The sequence below is a fragment of the Hemibagrus wyckioides genome, linkage group LG13 (genome assembly GCF_019097595.1).
Source record: "Hemibagrus wyckioides isolate EC202008001 linkage group LG13, SWU_Hwy_1.0, whole genome shotgun sequence".
Classification (NCBI taxonomy): Eukaryota; Metazoa; Chordata; class Actinopteri; order Siluriformes; family Bagridae; genus Hemibagrus; species Hemibagrus wyckioides.
In genome coordinates this window covers 3,512,501-3,531,278 of record NC_080722.1, presented here as the reverse complement: position 1 = coordinate 3,531,278, position 18,778 = coordinate 3,512,501, and the positions used below count along the sequence as shown (strand labels likewise).

At 39.3% G+C, this 18,778-nt stretch overlaps 1 protein-coding gene across 1 annotated transcript; it reads left to right on the top strand.

The window, feature by feature from the left end:
• On the top strand, positions 1 to 18,498 carry capgb (capping protein (actin filament), gelsolin-like b). Its single transcript, XM_058407088.1, has 9 exons — positions 1 to 139; positions 5,895 to 6,088; positions 11,874 to 12,028; positions 13,664 to 13,825; positions 15,115 to 15,264; positions 15,949 to 16,035; positions 16,120 to 16,252; positions 16,892 to 16,983; positions 18,027 to 18,498. Exons 2-9 carry the CDS (start codon positions 5,896 to 5,898, stop codon positions 18,090 to 18,092), a joined length of 1,038 nt encoding a protein of 345 aa, XP_058263071.1. The 5' UTR covers positions 1 to 139; position 5,895; the 3' UTR covers positions 18,093 to 18,498.
• Positions 18,499 to 18,778: the final 280 nt, after the last annotated feature.

Sequence of the window (18,778 nt, the reverse complement as noted above, 5' to 3'; positions counted from 1 at the left end):
GTTTTAGGTGGGTGTGCTGCAATGACTCAGAGTCTGAACAGGAAGTGTTTCAGTGCTTAGAGGCTGCTCCCCCTCTGCCAAATCTCTTCCTTTGTTTTTCTTCAGATTGAGAAAAAGTCCTCAGTTCTACTACTGCAAGGTAAGACAAAAAAACAAATCTTTAACTTGTTTAGAAACTTTTAAAGAAACTTAGAATGGTAATTTGTGTGTTTTCACTCCTTTTTAAAGACAGAAACAACAGCCATCCAAAAAAATAAAAAATTTTATGTAATGTAAATTTGACACAGGAAAATGAGTTGAATGTTTGTTTGTTCCTGGAAGCATATCAGATAATTATTGCAGGCTTGCAACTTTCATAGCATCAGAGTATCAGACTTCTCCGCCCTCCCCTGGGGCGGTTATTGTTTTTATTATGCCGATCATATTTCCCTGTCTGATTAGCTGCATGTGTACAGGTTGTGCCTCAGGTGTCTCAGACATGGCGCTGTTGACCCCTGTCAATCTCCTCATCTTTCTTTTTCCTTTCACTGCACGGACACAGACATATTTAATTTCTCATTTCTCCAACGTCGACTTGGCTTCTGGATAATCATCTCTCAATCACTCAGTCACTCAAACCCTACACCTGAAAACACGGCCCCAGTGAATAGAACGATAGAAGGGTGGAAGACGAAGGCACAGGAGTGTTCAGGTCGGCGTGTAGCTCTGTCAGGCAACCCGACTCTCCTCGCCGTGGGGCGTCCTCGGGTTTTATTCCTCCGGGTCCAGTTACCGGCTACACGTAAGCTTAACCAGGCCAGGCGAAACACATATACACACACACACACAAACACACAGACCAAGCGCAGGTAGGATGGATCCGGAGTCAGAAGAAAGCATGCCTGAACTGGCTGAAGGGATCATGCAGTTAAGTGTACAGACTTGTTCTGTTCTGCCATGTAGATTAGATGCGTGTCTTTCAGCTCTTCTGCAGCCACGCCTGATGTCTGATGGCCCTCACCACATTCTCCCTCTGCTCTGCTTTACTTCTCTTCCTTCCTGTTTGGTTTCTGTCACTAGCAACCGAAACGAGGCTTGCATTTACAATTTTTATTTTGTTTATTTTTAGGAAGTGATACTTAAAAATATAGTTAGAAATAACTTCAGTTTTATTAAGAACCATGAAGTAAAAATGTCTGACCTGGATCTGGGTATGTGTGAGATCCAGAAATCCTTTGATTATTCATAAATATTCAGTGTCAGTTGGGCAAAGGCAAAAGGAAAGGTTTAATTCTAGATATAAAAATTAAAATAAATTTGATGGATTTTCAGTAGATATTTTGGAGTATCCAGTACTTTTATTTATTCATTCATTCATTCATTCATTCATTCATTCATTCATTCATTCATTGTGTGTGTGATCCAAAAACCCTTTTGTGTATTCATGAATATTCGTCGGTTGGTCAAAGGCAAATGGAAAGGTTTAATTCTAGATATAAAAATAAAAATAAATTTGTTGGATTTGTGCTAGATGTTTTGGAGTGTTCAGTACTTTTATTTATTTATTTATTCATTTATTCACTGTGTGAGATCCAAAAATCCTTTATTTATCCATAAATATTCAGCGTCAGGTGGTCAAAGGCAAACGGAAAGCTTTAATTCTAGATATAAAAATAAAAATAAATTTTATGGATTTGTGCTAGATGTCTTGGAGTATCCAATATTTTTATTTTTATTTATTTATTTAGCTTGTTTGTTTGTTGGGAATTTTAAAAGATTTATTCAAATGTAATTAAAAGGACAAAATGTATTTGAAAATATAAATGAAATATCAAATTTGTTTTTTGTTTATATTTTATGTTTCATTTAAATTTTTGAATACAGTTGTGTATATAAATTATTTCATTTATTTTTCATTTATATTTATTTTTCTCCTAATCTGAAGCAGTCTCTGGCTAAAGAATTTCCCTCGGGATTAATAAAGTTCTACCTTATTTTATTTTATTTTATATGAATATGAAATTCATTTTAAATGGGAGAAACTGTTTAAAAAAATGTTTAAAGTGAATAAATAAATGAATGAATTAAAAATAAATAAATAAAAATTCTCCATAAAAGATCAGGCACATTTTAGCTATAATATACAAAAATCACTCTTTGAACACCACCACAATAAAAAGATTATTTAATTAATCCGTTATCTGTTTCTGTATACTGTTTTCTCTCTGTTCATATTTCTATACACTCACCGTCCACTTTATTAGGAACGTTCTGTTCGTCTGCTCATGTATGCAGTTCTCCAATCAGCCAATCATGTGTCAGCAACACAAAGCTACAGATTAAGAGCTTCAGTTCAAGTTCACATCAAACCTCAGAGAGAAGATCAGTCTGGATGATCTGAGGATGAAGATCTCTGTGACTGTAATCTGGTGTCAGATCTGCTGGTTGGAGTATTTCAAAAACTGCTGCTGGATTTTTACACTCAACAATCTCTAGAGTTTAATAATGAGAATAATGTTGCTGAGAGAAATCAGAGAAGAATAATCAGACTGCTCTGAGCTGCCAGCATATAATATAATATAAATTATAACATCTCATATGATCACTGTTTCCGGCCGTGTTGATCAGAAAAGCATCTCAGCACGCACTAAACATGGAACCTTCAGGTGGAGGAGCTACAACAGCAGAAAACCACAATGAGTTTCACTTCTGTCAACCAGGAACAGGAACCTGGGGATATTATGCGCACATTTACATTTCTGGCATTTGGTAGATGCCTTTATTCAGAGCGACTTACAATCTCATTTATTTTATCCAACTGAGCAATTGAGGGTAAAGGGCCTTGCTCAGGGGCCCAGCAGTGGCAGTTTAATGGTCCTAGGGGTTCAAACTCTCAACCTTCTCATCAGTAGTCCATCACCTTCACCACTGAGGATCTGAACATCAGCATGAACATGAACTGAAGCTCTTGACCTGTATCTCTGTGATGTTATGCATTACACTCCTAACGCATGATTGGCTGATTAAATAACTGAATAAACACATGTGAACAGGTGTTTCTATTAAAGTGGACGCTAAGTCCTATTTATAAGTTCTAATGATGTCATTTCTGGAGTCTGACCGTTTAAACCCTCTAGATTTGAGCCTATAGTAAAGAAACGAATAAAAAAACCTGACAGCTGAAACTTTCACATATTTGCTTATCACTATTTTTAGTGGCACTAATGTGCACTCGCCTGAAACCTCCAAGTCTTTTAGAGAGAATTTTTTTTTTTTGCCAGATTGCTGACAGGCAGCAAAGCAGCTTTTCAGTCAGAAGCCCAGAGTGTGTTAGTGTCAGTGTCAGTGTCAGTGTCAGTGTCAGTGTTAGTGTCAGTGTTAGTGTCAGTGTTAGTGTTAGTGCTGTATCAGTAGCGGCAGGATGGACGCTCGGGAGAGAGAATGAACAAGCAAATGGCTGTGTAAGTCTGAACACTGAAGTCTTTTATTAGTGATGATGGAAAAGTGTGAATAATGAGTGATGTCCGAAATTCCAGACAGAGCCGCAGTCATGTGCTCTGTGGTCATCTTTGCCTCTTTTTCCTCTTTGTGTCTTGCAGATGTTTTTCCACAGGCTGGCTGATGAGGAACTCTAAATATAAAATAACTCTAAATATAATTGTTTTTTTTTTGTATTTATTATTATTTAAAATTCTGTCGATAGAAATATGTTCTCTTTTGCTATAACATGCATGTAGATGTACTTTTAATTTTGTGTGCTTAAAAAAATTAATTCTTTATTTAATGTAAAAAATATATTTTTTTGTATTTATAAATATTTTTATTTATTAAATAAATGTAAAATATTTTAGCACTCTGTGGAGAATGTTTTAAAAAATATATTTATTATTGTTATTATTATTACTATTATTTTTTATCTTTTTTTTTATTTAAAAATCAGCTCTTTCCAGTTTGTCATTTTTTTAATTATTAAATAAATAAATTAATTAATTAAATACAGACAATTTCATCAGTATCTTAGAAAAGTGGATTGTGACAATTGATCAAAATCTCAATATTTTTTCATATTGCTCAGCTCTAAATCAGGAGGCGGCAACAATCTGTGTTGCTGATATTTTTGCACATATTGATAGGTATATTTTTTGTGATGATTATGCTATATGTTACATATGTCATATACTCGTCTTTCTCAGCTATAAACCTTCTTTTTTTTTAATCACATCATGACACTCACCTTGAAAAAATGTTCATCTTATTATTTATCTACCTTACATGCTGTAGTCCAGAGTGGTATTAGGACACACCCGAGATGTGGGAGAACTCGTCCTGACTTGAACTGTTTCTCTAACCACACATTATGTTACGACACGTCTGCTCTTTGCTCCTTCCTCATCATCGGGAACCAGAAGTAGCTTATCGACAGGAGTTTCAGTGTCATGTCATTTTTACTTCCTATACTACCTCTGTGTCACGCAGAAGAGAGAGAGAGGGAGAGAGAGAGAGAGAGATGCAGTGAGCTTTTACAGTGAGAGAGAGAGAGAGAGAGACAGACAGACAGAGAAAGAGAGATACAGTGAGCTTTTACAGTGAAAGAGAGAGAGAGATACAGTGAGTTTTTACATTAAGAGAAAGAGAGAGAGAGATACAATGGGCTTTTACAGAGAGAGAGAGAGAGAGAGAGAGATACAGTGGGCTTTTACAGAGAGAGAGAAAGAGATATATTGGGGTTTTACAGTGAGAGAGAGAGAGAGAGAGACAGTTACAGTGGGCTTTTACAGTGAGAGAGAGAGATATATTGGGGTTTTACAGTGAGAGAAAGATGAGAGTGGGCTTTTGTGTTTTCAGTGTGATTTACAGTGTGATTCACTCGATTCAGTGTGATTCACTCGATTCAGTGTGATTCACTCGATACAGTGTGATTCACTCGATTCAGTGTGATTCCGTTGTGATCATCTCTGTTCTATGAAGACAAGACATAATGTAAAACGTAAGATATGTGCATTGTATACAATCATTTAAAATAATATCAACTAAATAAGCCACAAATCATGCTGTTATAAGAAAATGGTGCTTGTTCTGGCCCTCCTATAACACGTCTCACACTGCCTTATTCCTCTTACCGCACCTCAATTTGCTGACCATTACAGACGTGTGTTTTTACCTCAGTTACTCAGAATTTCAGTGGTTGAAGATAACGCTTTTAAATTCTATCTGCTTATGAACAAACACTGGGAGCATCTCAGAGAGCAGAAATGGGTTTGATATCAACATTTACTTTGAACATTTGTGTGGAAAAAAATAACCTTGCATGCTAGAGGTAAACAGAAATACTTCTGAAACCATACGATTTCCTGAGTAGCTTCTTTCATATGAGCTTCATATTAACCACAACTGTGGAGTGGAACATGAGAAAGACCCTCGATCATCAACATGGACACAACAAAACTCAAATTTTTGACCTCTGGGTAAAAGGTTTGAATGATACGCCATTTTTTCATGCTTTTAAAAAAAACACCTTTCTAGAAATTACTTCATGTTCTCACTTCCTTTATAGCAGCTTTAAAGACGTAATCATCTAAACCCAAACAAACACAGCTTATCATGTTACAAACAAAGAAAGTCCTTCATACTACCTTCATACAAAACTTCATACTTCCTTCCTTTCACCGTATCATTGATCGTAGTGATATATTCGTTAAATGACATCACGTTTTAGATTATGTATGATTATGTATTTAGATTATGAATGTCCACCCTTCAAATCCTTGTGGAAGCTGTTGCTATGGAAACGATAACATATTGGCAAGAACAATCTCGTCAGAGCTTCTGTTACAGGAAGTGATTCAGAAACACATTTGATTGTAGTGAAGTAGGAATGGTGAGTTGTCTCATGCCGTGTCCTTCTGTTCCTGCAGAATGTTCCCCTTCCAGGCTGCTCCAGATCAGTTCGGGCCCGAGGTGAGGCAGGTGGGTCTGCACTGCTGGAGAGTGGAGAAGCTGAAGGCCGTGCCACTGGCGACGTCCGAGGTCGGAGCTTTCTATAACGGAGACTCTTACCTGGTGCTGCAGAACAGAGGAGACGAAGGCGCTGACCTGCACATGTGGATTGGTGAGTTAAAGACGCATCAGAACTGACTTTTTCAACACCAACACCACCATCACCAGCATCAACAAGGCTTTCCACAAGGTTTAGGAGTGTGTTTATGGGAATTTCTGACCATTCCACTAGAAGCGCAATTGTGAGGTCAGGCACTGATGTTGGACGAAAAGTCCTGCCTCACAGTCTCTGCTCTAATTCATCCCAAAGGTGTTCTATCAGGTTGAGGTCAGGACTCTGTGCAGGCCAGTCAAGTTCTTCCACACCAAACTCACTCATCCATGTCTTATGTCCTATGGATCTTGCTTTGTGCACTGGTGTGCAGTCATGTTGGAACAGGGAGCATGAAATTGTCTAAAATGTCTTGGTATGAAGCTGAAGCATTAAGAGTTCACTGAAACTAAGGGGCCGAGCCCAACCCCTGAAAAACAAAACACCTGAACTCAATGATTTGGAGGGGTGTCCCAAAACTTTTGGCAATATAGTGTGTTTCTCTTGTCCTCCATCTCTCAGGGTTAATCTACAGATTTGAAACAAATCCTTTTGGAGTACAGCTTCAGATTCTTCACTCAAGTCGAGTAGAAAATATGAATTCATTAAAAGTACAAAAAAGATTCACAGAAGAATTCACAAATTCTTCTTCCAACAAAGAACTTTTTGAAAACATTACCAAATGCTAACTAGCACCAGCTTTAATCCCAATCTCTCAAATGTTTTTACAAGCCAGCATGCTAATAACCTATATATAACAATAGCTGCGTGCTAAAAGCTAGCTGCCTTGATACAAACCGCCTCGATAAATAAAACCAACACTTGTGTATCAGCCGATAGACTATAATGCCAGGTATTAGCTTTCAGCTAGTTTGTATCATGCTAAGCAATGTTTGCTAACGTTATGTGAGGAATGTTGATAGTTTTCTGTCACTGAAATTCGTGTTACTGTATGACTTGACAGAAATCTGACAAATGTAGTGATGTATGGAGTAGAAAGTAGAGTTTTTTATTCAAATATTAGGAAGTAAATGTATAAAGGAAAAAAAATACAATCGCAGTTTCTTTTTTATTTCACAACTCGTGCTAGGAGACTCATATTAGTACTTAGCTTTGACTCCATTATTAAAAATACTGAAGAAGCATGCATTTGTGTATAGCCAATAAATATTTACTAATAAAATGAAAACAATATATATTAGAAACCATTAGTTTTGTGTATTATAATCACGTCTGGAAGCACAAAGGAGACAATTCAGTATATTTTTGACTGATATCCCACACTGCCTTGCTGTAGGTTAGCCTAGAGTGTACAGAACATCCATAATGCACCACTTCTCTAAGGTAAATTGTGTAGCTATACGTAGTATCTTTGTTCTGTTAGTCAAGGTTTTTGTTTCTGTATTTATTTATCGTGTTGTCTTCTCTGACACAAATTTAACAGGTACCTGATCTCTGCAGGTAAAGCTAGCTAGGTGTAGTACCTGCATTTGAATTCTCCTTCATGGCTCAGCTGCTTGAAGCAAACCTACTCAAATGAGCACCAAAGTCAGACAGGATTTTCCCTTCCAAATATCTCCTCCCAGTCATATACATGACGAATATCTGACACACCTGTGTTTGAGTTTAGCTTGCATTTGTTTTACAAAAGACGTAAAAAGCAACGTGACATGTCATTGTGTCATGTGAGGGAGGGTTTCCCCCACGTCTCTGTCTCATCCTTCCTACTTCCTCATCGCAGTCTCAAAGTTCAGTAACGGAGCCATGCTGCTTCCAAATGCACGCACTTCACTTTATATTATTATACCGTCCTTCCTTGTAAATGTGTCATAAAATCCTCGTGAAGGTTGATTTTTGAATCAAACGTGAGCAAAGTTTCATAGCTACGTGCACGAAGGTTATTAACACGACGCGGGAGCTGATTATTTTCCTGTTACAGCATATCCCAGAGGGTTTTATTCCTTCTTATACCACAGCAGTTTGGTAACATTTATGAACATTTCGATGTACAAAAGATTACAGCCTTATATACTTTTTTTATCCTTTTAAAGTTACTTTTTTTTATTGAGTTTCACAAAACAAAACAGTTACCAACACAACATTAGTAAAACATAATATGAGTTACAGATGCATTTTTATATAAGATAAAGAAAAAAAAAGAAAAGAAAAATAAAACGAAGAAAGAAAGGATTTATTTTTATTATAAAAAATAATAAAAATATTAAGTAAAATAAACAAAAATAGATAAATAAATAAACCAACAAATAAATAAATAAATTCCTGTCAACTCACATTCAAGTGTATCTGTAATAGATAAATAAATGGCCAGACCATCACCCCCATATAGATACATAGTTCTCTCACCACCTCGGGTTTTTCCTTCCTTCTTGAATTTAATTAGTCGGGGAAAAAAAACCCAAACCTATCTCACCATTTTTCCGATAAATTGCAAAAAATTCCTTCCAAGAACGTTAAATAAACATCTTACGGAAAACTTCATCGTATCATTATTCTTTTCTCGACTAAACTGTTGCTGTGGCAACGATAAACAAAGGTGGTTTGCATCTGCACTGCTGTCAGAGCTGCTGATATGGAAAATGAATCAACGCCTTCTGACCAATCAGAAGCCAGGATTGAGGACCGCTGTGGTGTAATCTACAAGAACATGTACAGAGTACAATTTTGTTATGTAGAATTGTTCAAATTACATTCACAGAGTTGTGCCTGAGTCACTCCTATATTGTCTCAGCTGTGTGCTTAGGGTTGTTGTCAGCCTGAACCTTCACCCAGACTGAAGTCATAAGTACTGTGGAACGGGTTTCTATCGAGGATATCTCTGTACTTTGCTCCATTCAGCTTTCCCTCAACCCTGACCAATCTCCCAGTCCCTGACGCTGAAAAACACCCCCACAGCATGATGCTGCCACCTCCGAGCTTCACTGGTGTGGTGGAATTAAGCAGCAGATGAGAGGTGCTTAGATTCTTCCATTCATAACATTTAGAATTGAGGCCAGACCGTTCAATCTAGGTTTCATCAGACCAGAGAATCTTGTTCCTCACAGTCTGAGGTGTTTGTTTGCAAACTCCAAGCAGACTTTCATATGTTTTACGCCGAGGAGGGGCTGCAGTGATGGTTGTCCTTCTTAAACTTTGTCCCATCTCCACACAGGATCTCTGGAGCTCAGTCAGAGTGACCATCAGGTTCTTGGACAAATCTCTTACTAAGGCCCTTCTCCTCCACCTGCTCAGTTTGCCTAGCTCTGGGAAGAGTCCTGGTTGTGCCAATCTTCTTCCATTTGAGAATTATGGAGGCCATGGTGCTCTTGGCGTTCTTCAGTGCAGCAGAATTTTATTTGTAGCCTTCCCCAGATCTGGGCCTTCCTTGCAGCAATCCTGTCTCTGAGCTCTTCAGGCAGTTCCTCTGACTTCATGGCTTGGTTCTTGCTCTGATATGCATTCTCAGAAAGGATCAAGAGAAATGGGAGGCACCTGAGCCTGAAGTGTCTGAATACTTATGCAGTACTTATGTGATATTTCAGTTTTTTCATTTTTTCAAACATTTGCCATCATTTCTTCTGTTTCACTTTGTCATTATGGGGTACTGAGTATAGATTGCTGATTAAAAAAACGTATTTGAATGTTTGTAGTATCAGGCTGCGACATAACAGCATTAAAATAGTGAAGGAGGTCTGGATATTTTCTGAATGCACTGTAAGCCTCTCAGACAGAGTATGATCATACAGACAGAGAGATCAAGCGGAAATCCAGGGGAAAACAGGAAGGGCGGGAGGTTTGTGTGCATCATTAAAGTTTTAGTAGTGACAGTGCAGCGTTTGGCCTCTCGGCTCAGTGTGTATCAGCTGCTTTGGGTCACGCTGATAATCTGGTTGTCAACACATAGATTCATGATCTGCCCCCGTGCCCGGTTCCTGCCCTCCGACATCGGGCTTTAAAACATCCTCCACGAGCCAGCGGAGCATAACATAGCACACGGCTCTGAACACAATACGCCAGTGCACTTTCTCCTGACGATAATCAGAAAAGTTTGCTGTTTTATTAAATTACATAGAAACTATCAAATGTTAAATGTTTAATATTAGCATTTAAATGAATCATATAATTCATTTAATAATAAAGTTAAATGAATGAATAAATTGTAGTTTAATTTTAATATTTCAATAATTTCTTATCAAATGTTAAATGTTTAATATTAACCCAAAATGTAAAAAAAATTACAAAATTTTATTTTACTCAGAATCCTGTGTATATTGAGTCAAGTGCAAAAGTTTGTACACCCTAAGTTAAATGAATGGATGTTTATAGAGTAATTATGATATACAATGTGTGATGTACATGATGCCTGATATGAATCTGACAGAAAGTTTCAGATAGCTTGTGGCTCGTGGCTGCTGACAGTTTTTCCGTTTTTCACCGTACAGGAAGTTGCACACGCACATTTCAGTTTGCTTCTTGGATTTTTATTTTATTTTAGTTTAAAGAAATGAGAGATAACATTTCATTTTTTTCATCCAGAAAAATAAAGATATTTTAACTAAAGAAGTGGTAACTATGGTAACATTCATTTTACTTTTCTCTATCTCTCTTTCCCCCCCCCTCTTTCGCTCTCTTACTCACTCCCCCCGTCTCTCTGTCTGTCTCCCTCTGTCTCACTCACCTCCTTCCTCCCTTTCCCTTTCCCTCTTTCTCACCCCTCCCTTTCTCTCTCTCCTTCTCTCACTCCCTTCCACTCAATCTCTCTTTATCTCCCTGCCCATCATTCCCCCCTGTTCCTCCCACTTTATCTCTCCCAATCTCTCCATGCTCTTTCATTCTCTCCCCATCTCTTTTTTATTCTTTCCCCATCTCTTCTTCTCTGCCTCTGTCTTTTTCTCTGTCTCTCTCTCTCTCTCTCTCTCTCTCTCTCTCACCCCCTTTATCTCTCCCCATCTCTTTCATTCTCTTCCTCCTCTCTCTTGCCCCCTTTATCTCTCCCCATCTCTCTTTCGTTCTCTCCCCACCGCTCTCTCTCTCGCCCCCTTTATCTCTCCCCATCTCTCTTTCGTTCTCTCCCCATCTCTCTTTCATTCTCTCTCTCTCTCTCTCTCTCTCTCTCTCTCTCTCTCTCTCTCTCCTGCCCCCTTTATCTCTCACCTCCCCATCTCTCTTTTTTTCTCTCTCCCATTATCGCTCTCTCTCTCGCCCCCCTTATCTCTCCCCATCTCTCTTTTCTCTCCCCACCCCTCTGTCTCTCTTGCCCCCTTTATCTCTCCCCATATCTCTTTTGTTCTGTTCCCTCTCTCTCTCGTCCTGTTTATCTCTCCCCATCTGTCTTTCATTCTCTTCCCTCTCCCGCTCGCCCCCTTTATCTCTCCCCATCTCTCTTTCATTCTCTCCCCATCTCTCTCTCTCTTTCTTTCTTTATCTCTCATCCCCATCTCCCTTTCATCCCCTTTCTCTCCCCATCTCTCTTTCGGTCTCTCCCCATCTCTCTTTCATTCTCTCTCTCTCTCTCTCTCTCCTGCCCCCTTTATCTCTCACCTCCCCATCTCTCTTTCATTCTCTCTCTCTCTCTCTCTCTCTCTCTCTCTCCTGCCCCCTTTATCTCTCACCTCCCCATCTCTCTTTTTTTCTCTCTCCCATTATCTCTCCCCATCTCTCTCTATTTTTAACTCTGTCCTCCCCATCTTCCCTGCCTCCCCTCTCTACCCTCCTCCCCCATCTTTCACCATCTCTTTTTCTTTCTCTCCTCATATCTCTCTCTCTTTAACTCTCTCCCTATCTCCTCTGTACCCTCCATCTTCTTCAGGTGAGAAGTCGACTCGTGATGAGCAGGTGACCTGTGCCGTGTTGGCCACTCAGCTGGATAACTTCTTGGGTGGAGATCCTGTCCAGCACAGAGAGGTGCAGGGCTACGAGTCGCCCGAGTTCATGAGCCTCTTCCCCAGGGGAATTAGCTATAAGGTGAAGATCTGAGATGTTCATGTACACATCTGCATTAATATATAATTACATCACAATTATTCAGTTAGAACGGTTTGTGCGGTTATATAATATTACGGACGCTAATTAAAGTCTAATGCATTATTTATAAGTAATTGTAACAATCTGTAAAATTCCTTATAAATTATTAAGCACTATAACAATTAATGAATGGATTCAAGAGTCATGGTACATTAGGAATTCTTAGAAAGTGTTTCATTTTCACTGGCCACTGGAACATAAGCTCATGCAGATACTCAAGAGCAGTTCAACAGCGTGAAGAAAAAGTGTCATCTCTGTGACTGTAACCGTGGTTACCACAAGTTTTTCACACATGGCTGGGTTGAGTATTTCAGAAACTGATGATCTCCTGGGAGTGTCTCTCACAGCAGGTTTCAACCACCATTCCACGATTAAAGTCACCAAATTTCACATTTTTATGTTTGTAATAAACATTAACTGAAGCTCTACCCATGTGATTGGCTGGTCGGATACCTGCGTAAAGATGGCTGGTTTTCTTTTTGGGGCTGAAAATAAGAATTAAAATGTGATTCTTATGATTTTACTAGGAAGCCATGCGCATGAAGACATTTCTAGGAAGACATTTTCATGATCTATAATCTGTATTTATCGTTTAAAATATCTGCTTTCGTTCGTCTCCTCGTTGTGTTTCTCTTTCATAAAATTTAACATCCACAGATTTCTCAGGCTTTCTTAAAGAGCTGCGTATATTAGGAGAAAGGACGATTTCTCAATATCGTACGTCCTGAGAATGAAATTTTCAGCCTTTTGAGGGACACATGCTTTAAGCCCTGGGTTCTGTGGTGAGCGTGTGTGTGTGTTTGTGTGAGAGTGTGTGTGTGTGTGTGTGTGATGGTGAAACAGCACTTTCTGTAATGAGTCATCCATCGTTACAGTCAGTTATCGCTTTTAACCAAGTGTTAGGTTTAAGGTTCGAGTTGAAACAGAAGCACAGAGAAGAATGTGCTGGAGTTATTACTCAGAATATTACAGCTGTGTAAAATGTCCTGAATAAAGAAGCGTCTATCCAAAATCAATAATTCAGTGAAATGTTTGAGGCAAGTTCAGGACAGGTATCGCATGTGCTCACATTTATTTATATATTCTGTATGTTTTTATAATAAGGATGCTAATATTTATGGCATTGACAAGAGTACAGGGCCAGCGGGTTTTATTATTTAAAGTTGAATTTCTCTCTCTCTCTCTCTCTCTCTCTCTCTCTCTCTCTGTCTATCTTTCTCTACTTCTCTGTCTGTCTGTCTTTCTGTCTCTCTCTCTCTCTCTCTCTCTCTCTCTCTCTCTGTCTGTCTCTGTCTGTCTCTCATGCTCTATCTGTGTGTGTCTCACATTCTTACTGTCTCTCATTGTTTGTGTGTGTGTGTTTGTGTGTGTTTGTGCGTGTCTTGCCTCACTTTGGGTCTGTCTCTCATGCTCTTTTTCTGTGTGTGTGTGCGTGTCTTGCCTCACATTCTGTCTGTCTTTCATGCACTTTCTGTATGTGTGTTGTGTCTCATGTTCTGTCTGGCTCTCATAATCTCTCTCTTTCTCTCTCTGTCTCTGTCTCTCTCTCTCTCTCTCTCTCTCTCTCTGTCTCAGGAAGGAGGAGTGGAGTCGGGTTTTAGGAAACAGCAGTCTGGCTCTGGTCCGATTCAGAGGTTGTATCACATTAAGGGGAAGAAGAACATCAGGGCAAAGGAGGTGGAGCTGAAGTGGTCCAGCTTTAATAAAGGAGACTGCTTCATTCTCGACCTAGGAGAGGTGTGTGTGTGTGTGTGTGTGTGTTTGTAGATACACTATATAGCCAAAAGTATTCGCTCACACATCCAAATAATCAGAATCAGGTGTTCCAATCACTTCCATGGCCACAGGTGTATAAAATCAAGCACCTAGGCATGCAGACTGTTTTTACAAACATTTGTGAAAGAATGGGTCGCTCTCAGGAGCTCAGTGAATTCCAGCGTGGAACTGTGATAGGATGCCACCTGTGCAACAAATCCAGTCGTGAAATTTCCTCGCTCCTAAATATTCCACAGTCAACTGTCAGCTGTATTATAAGAATGTGGAAGTGTTTGGGAACGACAGCAACTCAGCCACGAAGTGGTAGGCCACGTAAACTGACGGAGCGGGGTCAGCGGATGGCCTTCAGATTAGCTCAAGAACAGTGCGCAGAGAGCTTCATGGAATGGGTTTCCATGGCCGAGCAGCTGCATCCAAGCCATACATCACCAAGTGCAATGCAAAGCGTCGGATGCAGTGGTGTAAAGCACGCCGCCACTGGACTCTAGAGCAGTGGAGACGCGTTCTCTGGAGTGACGAATCGCGCTTCTCCATCTGGCAATCTGATGGACGAGTCTGGGTTTGGCGGTTGCCAGGAGAACGGTACTTGTCTGACTGCATTGTGCCAAGTGTAAAGTTTGGTGGAGGGGGGATTATGGTGTGGGGTTGTTTTTCAGGAGCTGGGCTTGGCCCCTTAGTTCCAGTGAAAGGAACTCTGAATGCTTCAGCATACCAAGACATTTTGGACAATTCCATGCTCCCAACTTTGTGGGAACAGTTTGGAGCTGGCCCCTTCCTCTTCCAACATGACTGTGCACCAGTGACCAAAGCAAGGTCCATAAAGACATGGATGACAGAGTCTGGTGTGGATGAACTTGACTGGCCTGCACAGAGTCCTGACCTCAACCCGATAGAACACCTTTGGGATGAATTAGAGCGGAGACTGAGAGCCAGACCTTCTCGTCCAACATCAGTGTGTGACCTCACAAATGCGCTTTGGAAGAATGGTCAAAAATTCCCATAAACACACTCCTAAACCTTGTGGACAGCCTTCCCAGAAGAGTTGAAGCTGTTATAGCTGCAAAGGGTGGACCGACGTCATATTGAACCCTATGGATTAGGAATGGGATGTCACTTAAGTTCATATGCGAGTCAAGGCAGGTGAGCGAATACTTTTGGCAATATAGTGTAGTTTGGATAGGCAGCAAGCATTTTACATTCATGAACCCTGTGTCATAGCCACTATATTTTGTGTATGTGTGTGTCTCCAGACGATCGTGGCATGGGTCGGCTCTCAGGCCAATATATTCGAGAAGCAGAAGGTGCGAGAGATTGCCACTCTCATCAGAGACACGGAGAGACACGGCAAAGCACAAATCTCTCACATCCAAGAGGGAGAGGAGACGCCTGAGATGCTGAAGGTGAGAAGAGAATAACTTCTCATCATGACTTCCATAAAAATAAAATGTAATCTCTGACTTCTCTCAAAAATCATTCTTCTCTCATGATGTGTGAAAAAGAGCTGCACTTTTATTACACATAATAAACCTGGAGCTCCATTACAGATAATTGGCATGTGGTATAAAAAATATCTACTGCGCATTTATTCAAGGTAACTTATTTTGTGGATGGCTTTATAATTTTCTAATTACCTGACAGGTTAAAGTGGCGGTAAGTGATTTTGAGCTGAAGCTAGTTGAGCTTTCAGCAGGAAGGAATTAGTGTTAAGTCTGTAATGAAGTCAGAAACTACACTGACCTATTAGTTCCTCAGGAGCTCTTGGATGCTGTTGTACAAAGGACATTTACATTATTTCCTGTCCAGTGTCACCCAAATGAGGATGAGGTTCTGTGCCTGGTTTCTCTAAAGGTTTCTCCCTCAAATCATCCCAGGGAGTTTTTCCTCACCACCGTCACCTCAGGCTTCTCATTAGGGATAAATGTTAGAGATAAATAATAACATTAAACTTGACATCAACTTGTAAACATGTTGATGGTCCATTTTTCTTATTTTTTTTTTAAATATATGATATTGTTCCTTGGAGAAGCTCTCTTGATCTTCTCCAAAATCCAAAATACCCAAGTGCTCATGTTAAATTTCCTCAGGTTCTCGGTCCGGTGCCGGCGATTAAAGAGAGCAGTCCAGAGGATGACAGCCAAGCAGACGTGTCGAACTCGGCCTCTCTCTACAAGGTACCAGATCACGTCTTTATTAAAGCATCACCTTTTTGAGATCAGAAAACACAGCGTCATCAGTTTGTTGTTTTTCTCCTGCAGGTTTCGGATGCGACAGGGTCGATGAAACTGACCAAAGTCTCTGAGAAGAGTCCATTTGCCAAAGACCTGCTGGTTCGTGATGACTGCTTCATCTTGGACAACGGAGCCAACGGCAAGATCTTCGTTTGGAAAGGTGAGAACTTCTCAGTATGGAGTGTAGGACTCGTGACTAAAGGTGGGGTCATGTTGTGAAATACAGTCACACTAAATTTGATAAATATTCGGATACACATCAGTTTGACACCGACTGTAATTTTCCATTTATTAACAAAAACACATTGTATTTTTTAATTATAATTTATTATAAAATGAGAAGATAATCCTTTATTCGCAAATGAATCCATAATTTGCATAATTACAGCGGAAAAGGGATAGCAGCTGAAGAAATTGATTGCATCAAGGCAAGGTGACTAAAAATGATAAAAGATATTAAAGAGAGATATACCAAGACTTAACAGACTTTACTTATATAAAGGAACATATACAATAGTAATAATAATTTTTTCAATCTGTTATAAAAAAAATATACAAAGAGAAGAAGAACAACAAATCATGTGAAAATGAATTGAATGAGCGATTCACTTAAGAAATGACTCGCGTGAATATGAATCGTGAAAATATGTGAAAATAAATGACTCTAAATAAATGCATCCTAAAATATTGAACATTATTTTTGGAAGGTTCAGACAGCATACAGTGTGAATGTTTACTCCTAAAGACAAGAGAGAAAATAGTCAAGAATATCGCTCATGCTGATGTTTCCTCTCCACAGGCAGTGGTGCCAATGCTGAAGAGAAAAAAGCCGCTCTGAAGGTGGCAGATGATTTCATTGAGAAGATGAACTACACCAGGATGAAGACGCAGGTTTGTCTAATGTCATCCTCAAATTCACTAACATATCTTTCCCTTGGAGTCAATAATAAAATATAAGCAGAAAGCCTGAGATCTTCATCCTAAGCCTATTCACTGAAAGTCTGAGATCATCATAATCACTGAAAGTCTGAGATTTTTATCCTAAGCCTAATCACTGAAAATCTGAGATCATAAGCAGAAAGTCTGAGATCTTCATCATAAGCAGAAAGTCTGAGGTCTTCATCATAAGCAGAAAGTCTGAGGTCTTCATCATAAACAGAAAGTCTGAGATCTTCATAAGCAGAAAGTCTGAGATCTTCATAAGCAGAAAGTCTGAGATCTTCATCATAAGCAGAAAGTCTGAGGTCTTCATCATAAGCAGAAAGTCTGAGGTCTTCATAAGCAGAAAGTCTGAGATCTTCATAAGCAGAAAGTCTGAGATCTTCATAAGCAGAAAGTCTGAGATCTTCATAAGCAGAAAGTCTGAGATCTTCATAAGCAGAAAGTCTGAGATCTTCATCATAAGCAGAAAGTCTGAGATCTTCATCATAAGCAGAAAGTCTGAGGTCTTCATCATAAGCAGAAAGTCTGAGATCTTCATCATAAGCAGAAAGTCTGAGGTCTTCATCATAAGCAGAAGGTCTGAGATCTTTATCATGAGCAGAAAGTCTGAGATCTTCATCATAAGCAGAAAGTCTGAGATCTTCATCATAAGCAGAAAGTCTGAGGTCTTCATCATAAGCAGAAAGTCTGAGATCTTTATCATGAGCAGAAAGTCTGAGATCTTCCTCAGAAGCAGAAAGTCTGAGATCTTCATCCTAAGCCTAATCACTGAAAGTCTGAGATCTTCATCCTAAGCCTAATCACTGAAAGTCTGAGATCTTCATCAGAAGCAGAAAGTCTGAGATCTTCATCCTAAGCCTAATCACTGAAAGTCTGAGATCTTCATCCTAAGCCTAATCACTGAATGTCTGAGATCTTCATCAGAAGCAGGGTTTGTTTAGATACTGCTTTAGCAAAACACCTTTATTAATAAAACCTTTGGCTTCCTACAGGTGGAGATCATACCGCAGGGCCGAGAGACCATCATCTTCAAGCAGTTCTTCAAAAGCTGGAATTAAAATAATTCATTTTACCTGACGGTACTAAAGAAAAACAACAACAAATGTTACAGTGACTGGAGCAGTATTTAATTTACTAAAATTATAATGAATTCTCACAGAGTTAATGGTAAAAAAGATACGGTAGAAATATCTAGAAATCTCTCTCTCTTTGTTTTTTTAAGATTAAATATGTATACGATATAAATAATAATACTAATAATACTAATACTGGATTTATTTTTATTTTTTTTTCCAATTTTGTGCAACTCAACTCAAACTGCCAGTGATGAGATCGGTGTTATTTCCCAGCATTCAGGCCAAGATCATGTTTAACAAAGTCTTTTTTTTTACATGTTTTGTTTGTTAATAATCTGTTTATTGTGCTAAATTGGCAGCAGAGCAATAAAAGTCACAGTGGAGTAAGCCTTCCTGGTTGTGGTTATTGTTTCTGTGATTTGTTTTGGTTTTATTAATGTATATACAGAGTGATACGGAGCTGCAGGGTTATCTACGGGACGATAATGTAATCGATGAAGCTGGCGTCAGGGTGTGAGATGATGATCAGAGGTTTATGTAAACAGTTATATCCTGGGTGTGATAGCTGTTGCTGAGGGACGGAGTGAAAACAGGCAGTGGTGGAACTTGTCTCTGGAGAGATGGAGGGTGTTGATAACGGCGTTTATGATGAGATTACAAGCTGATGG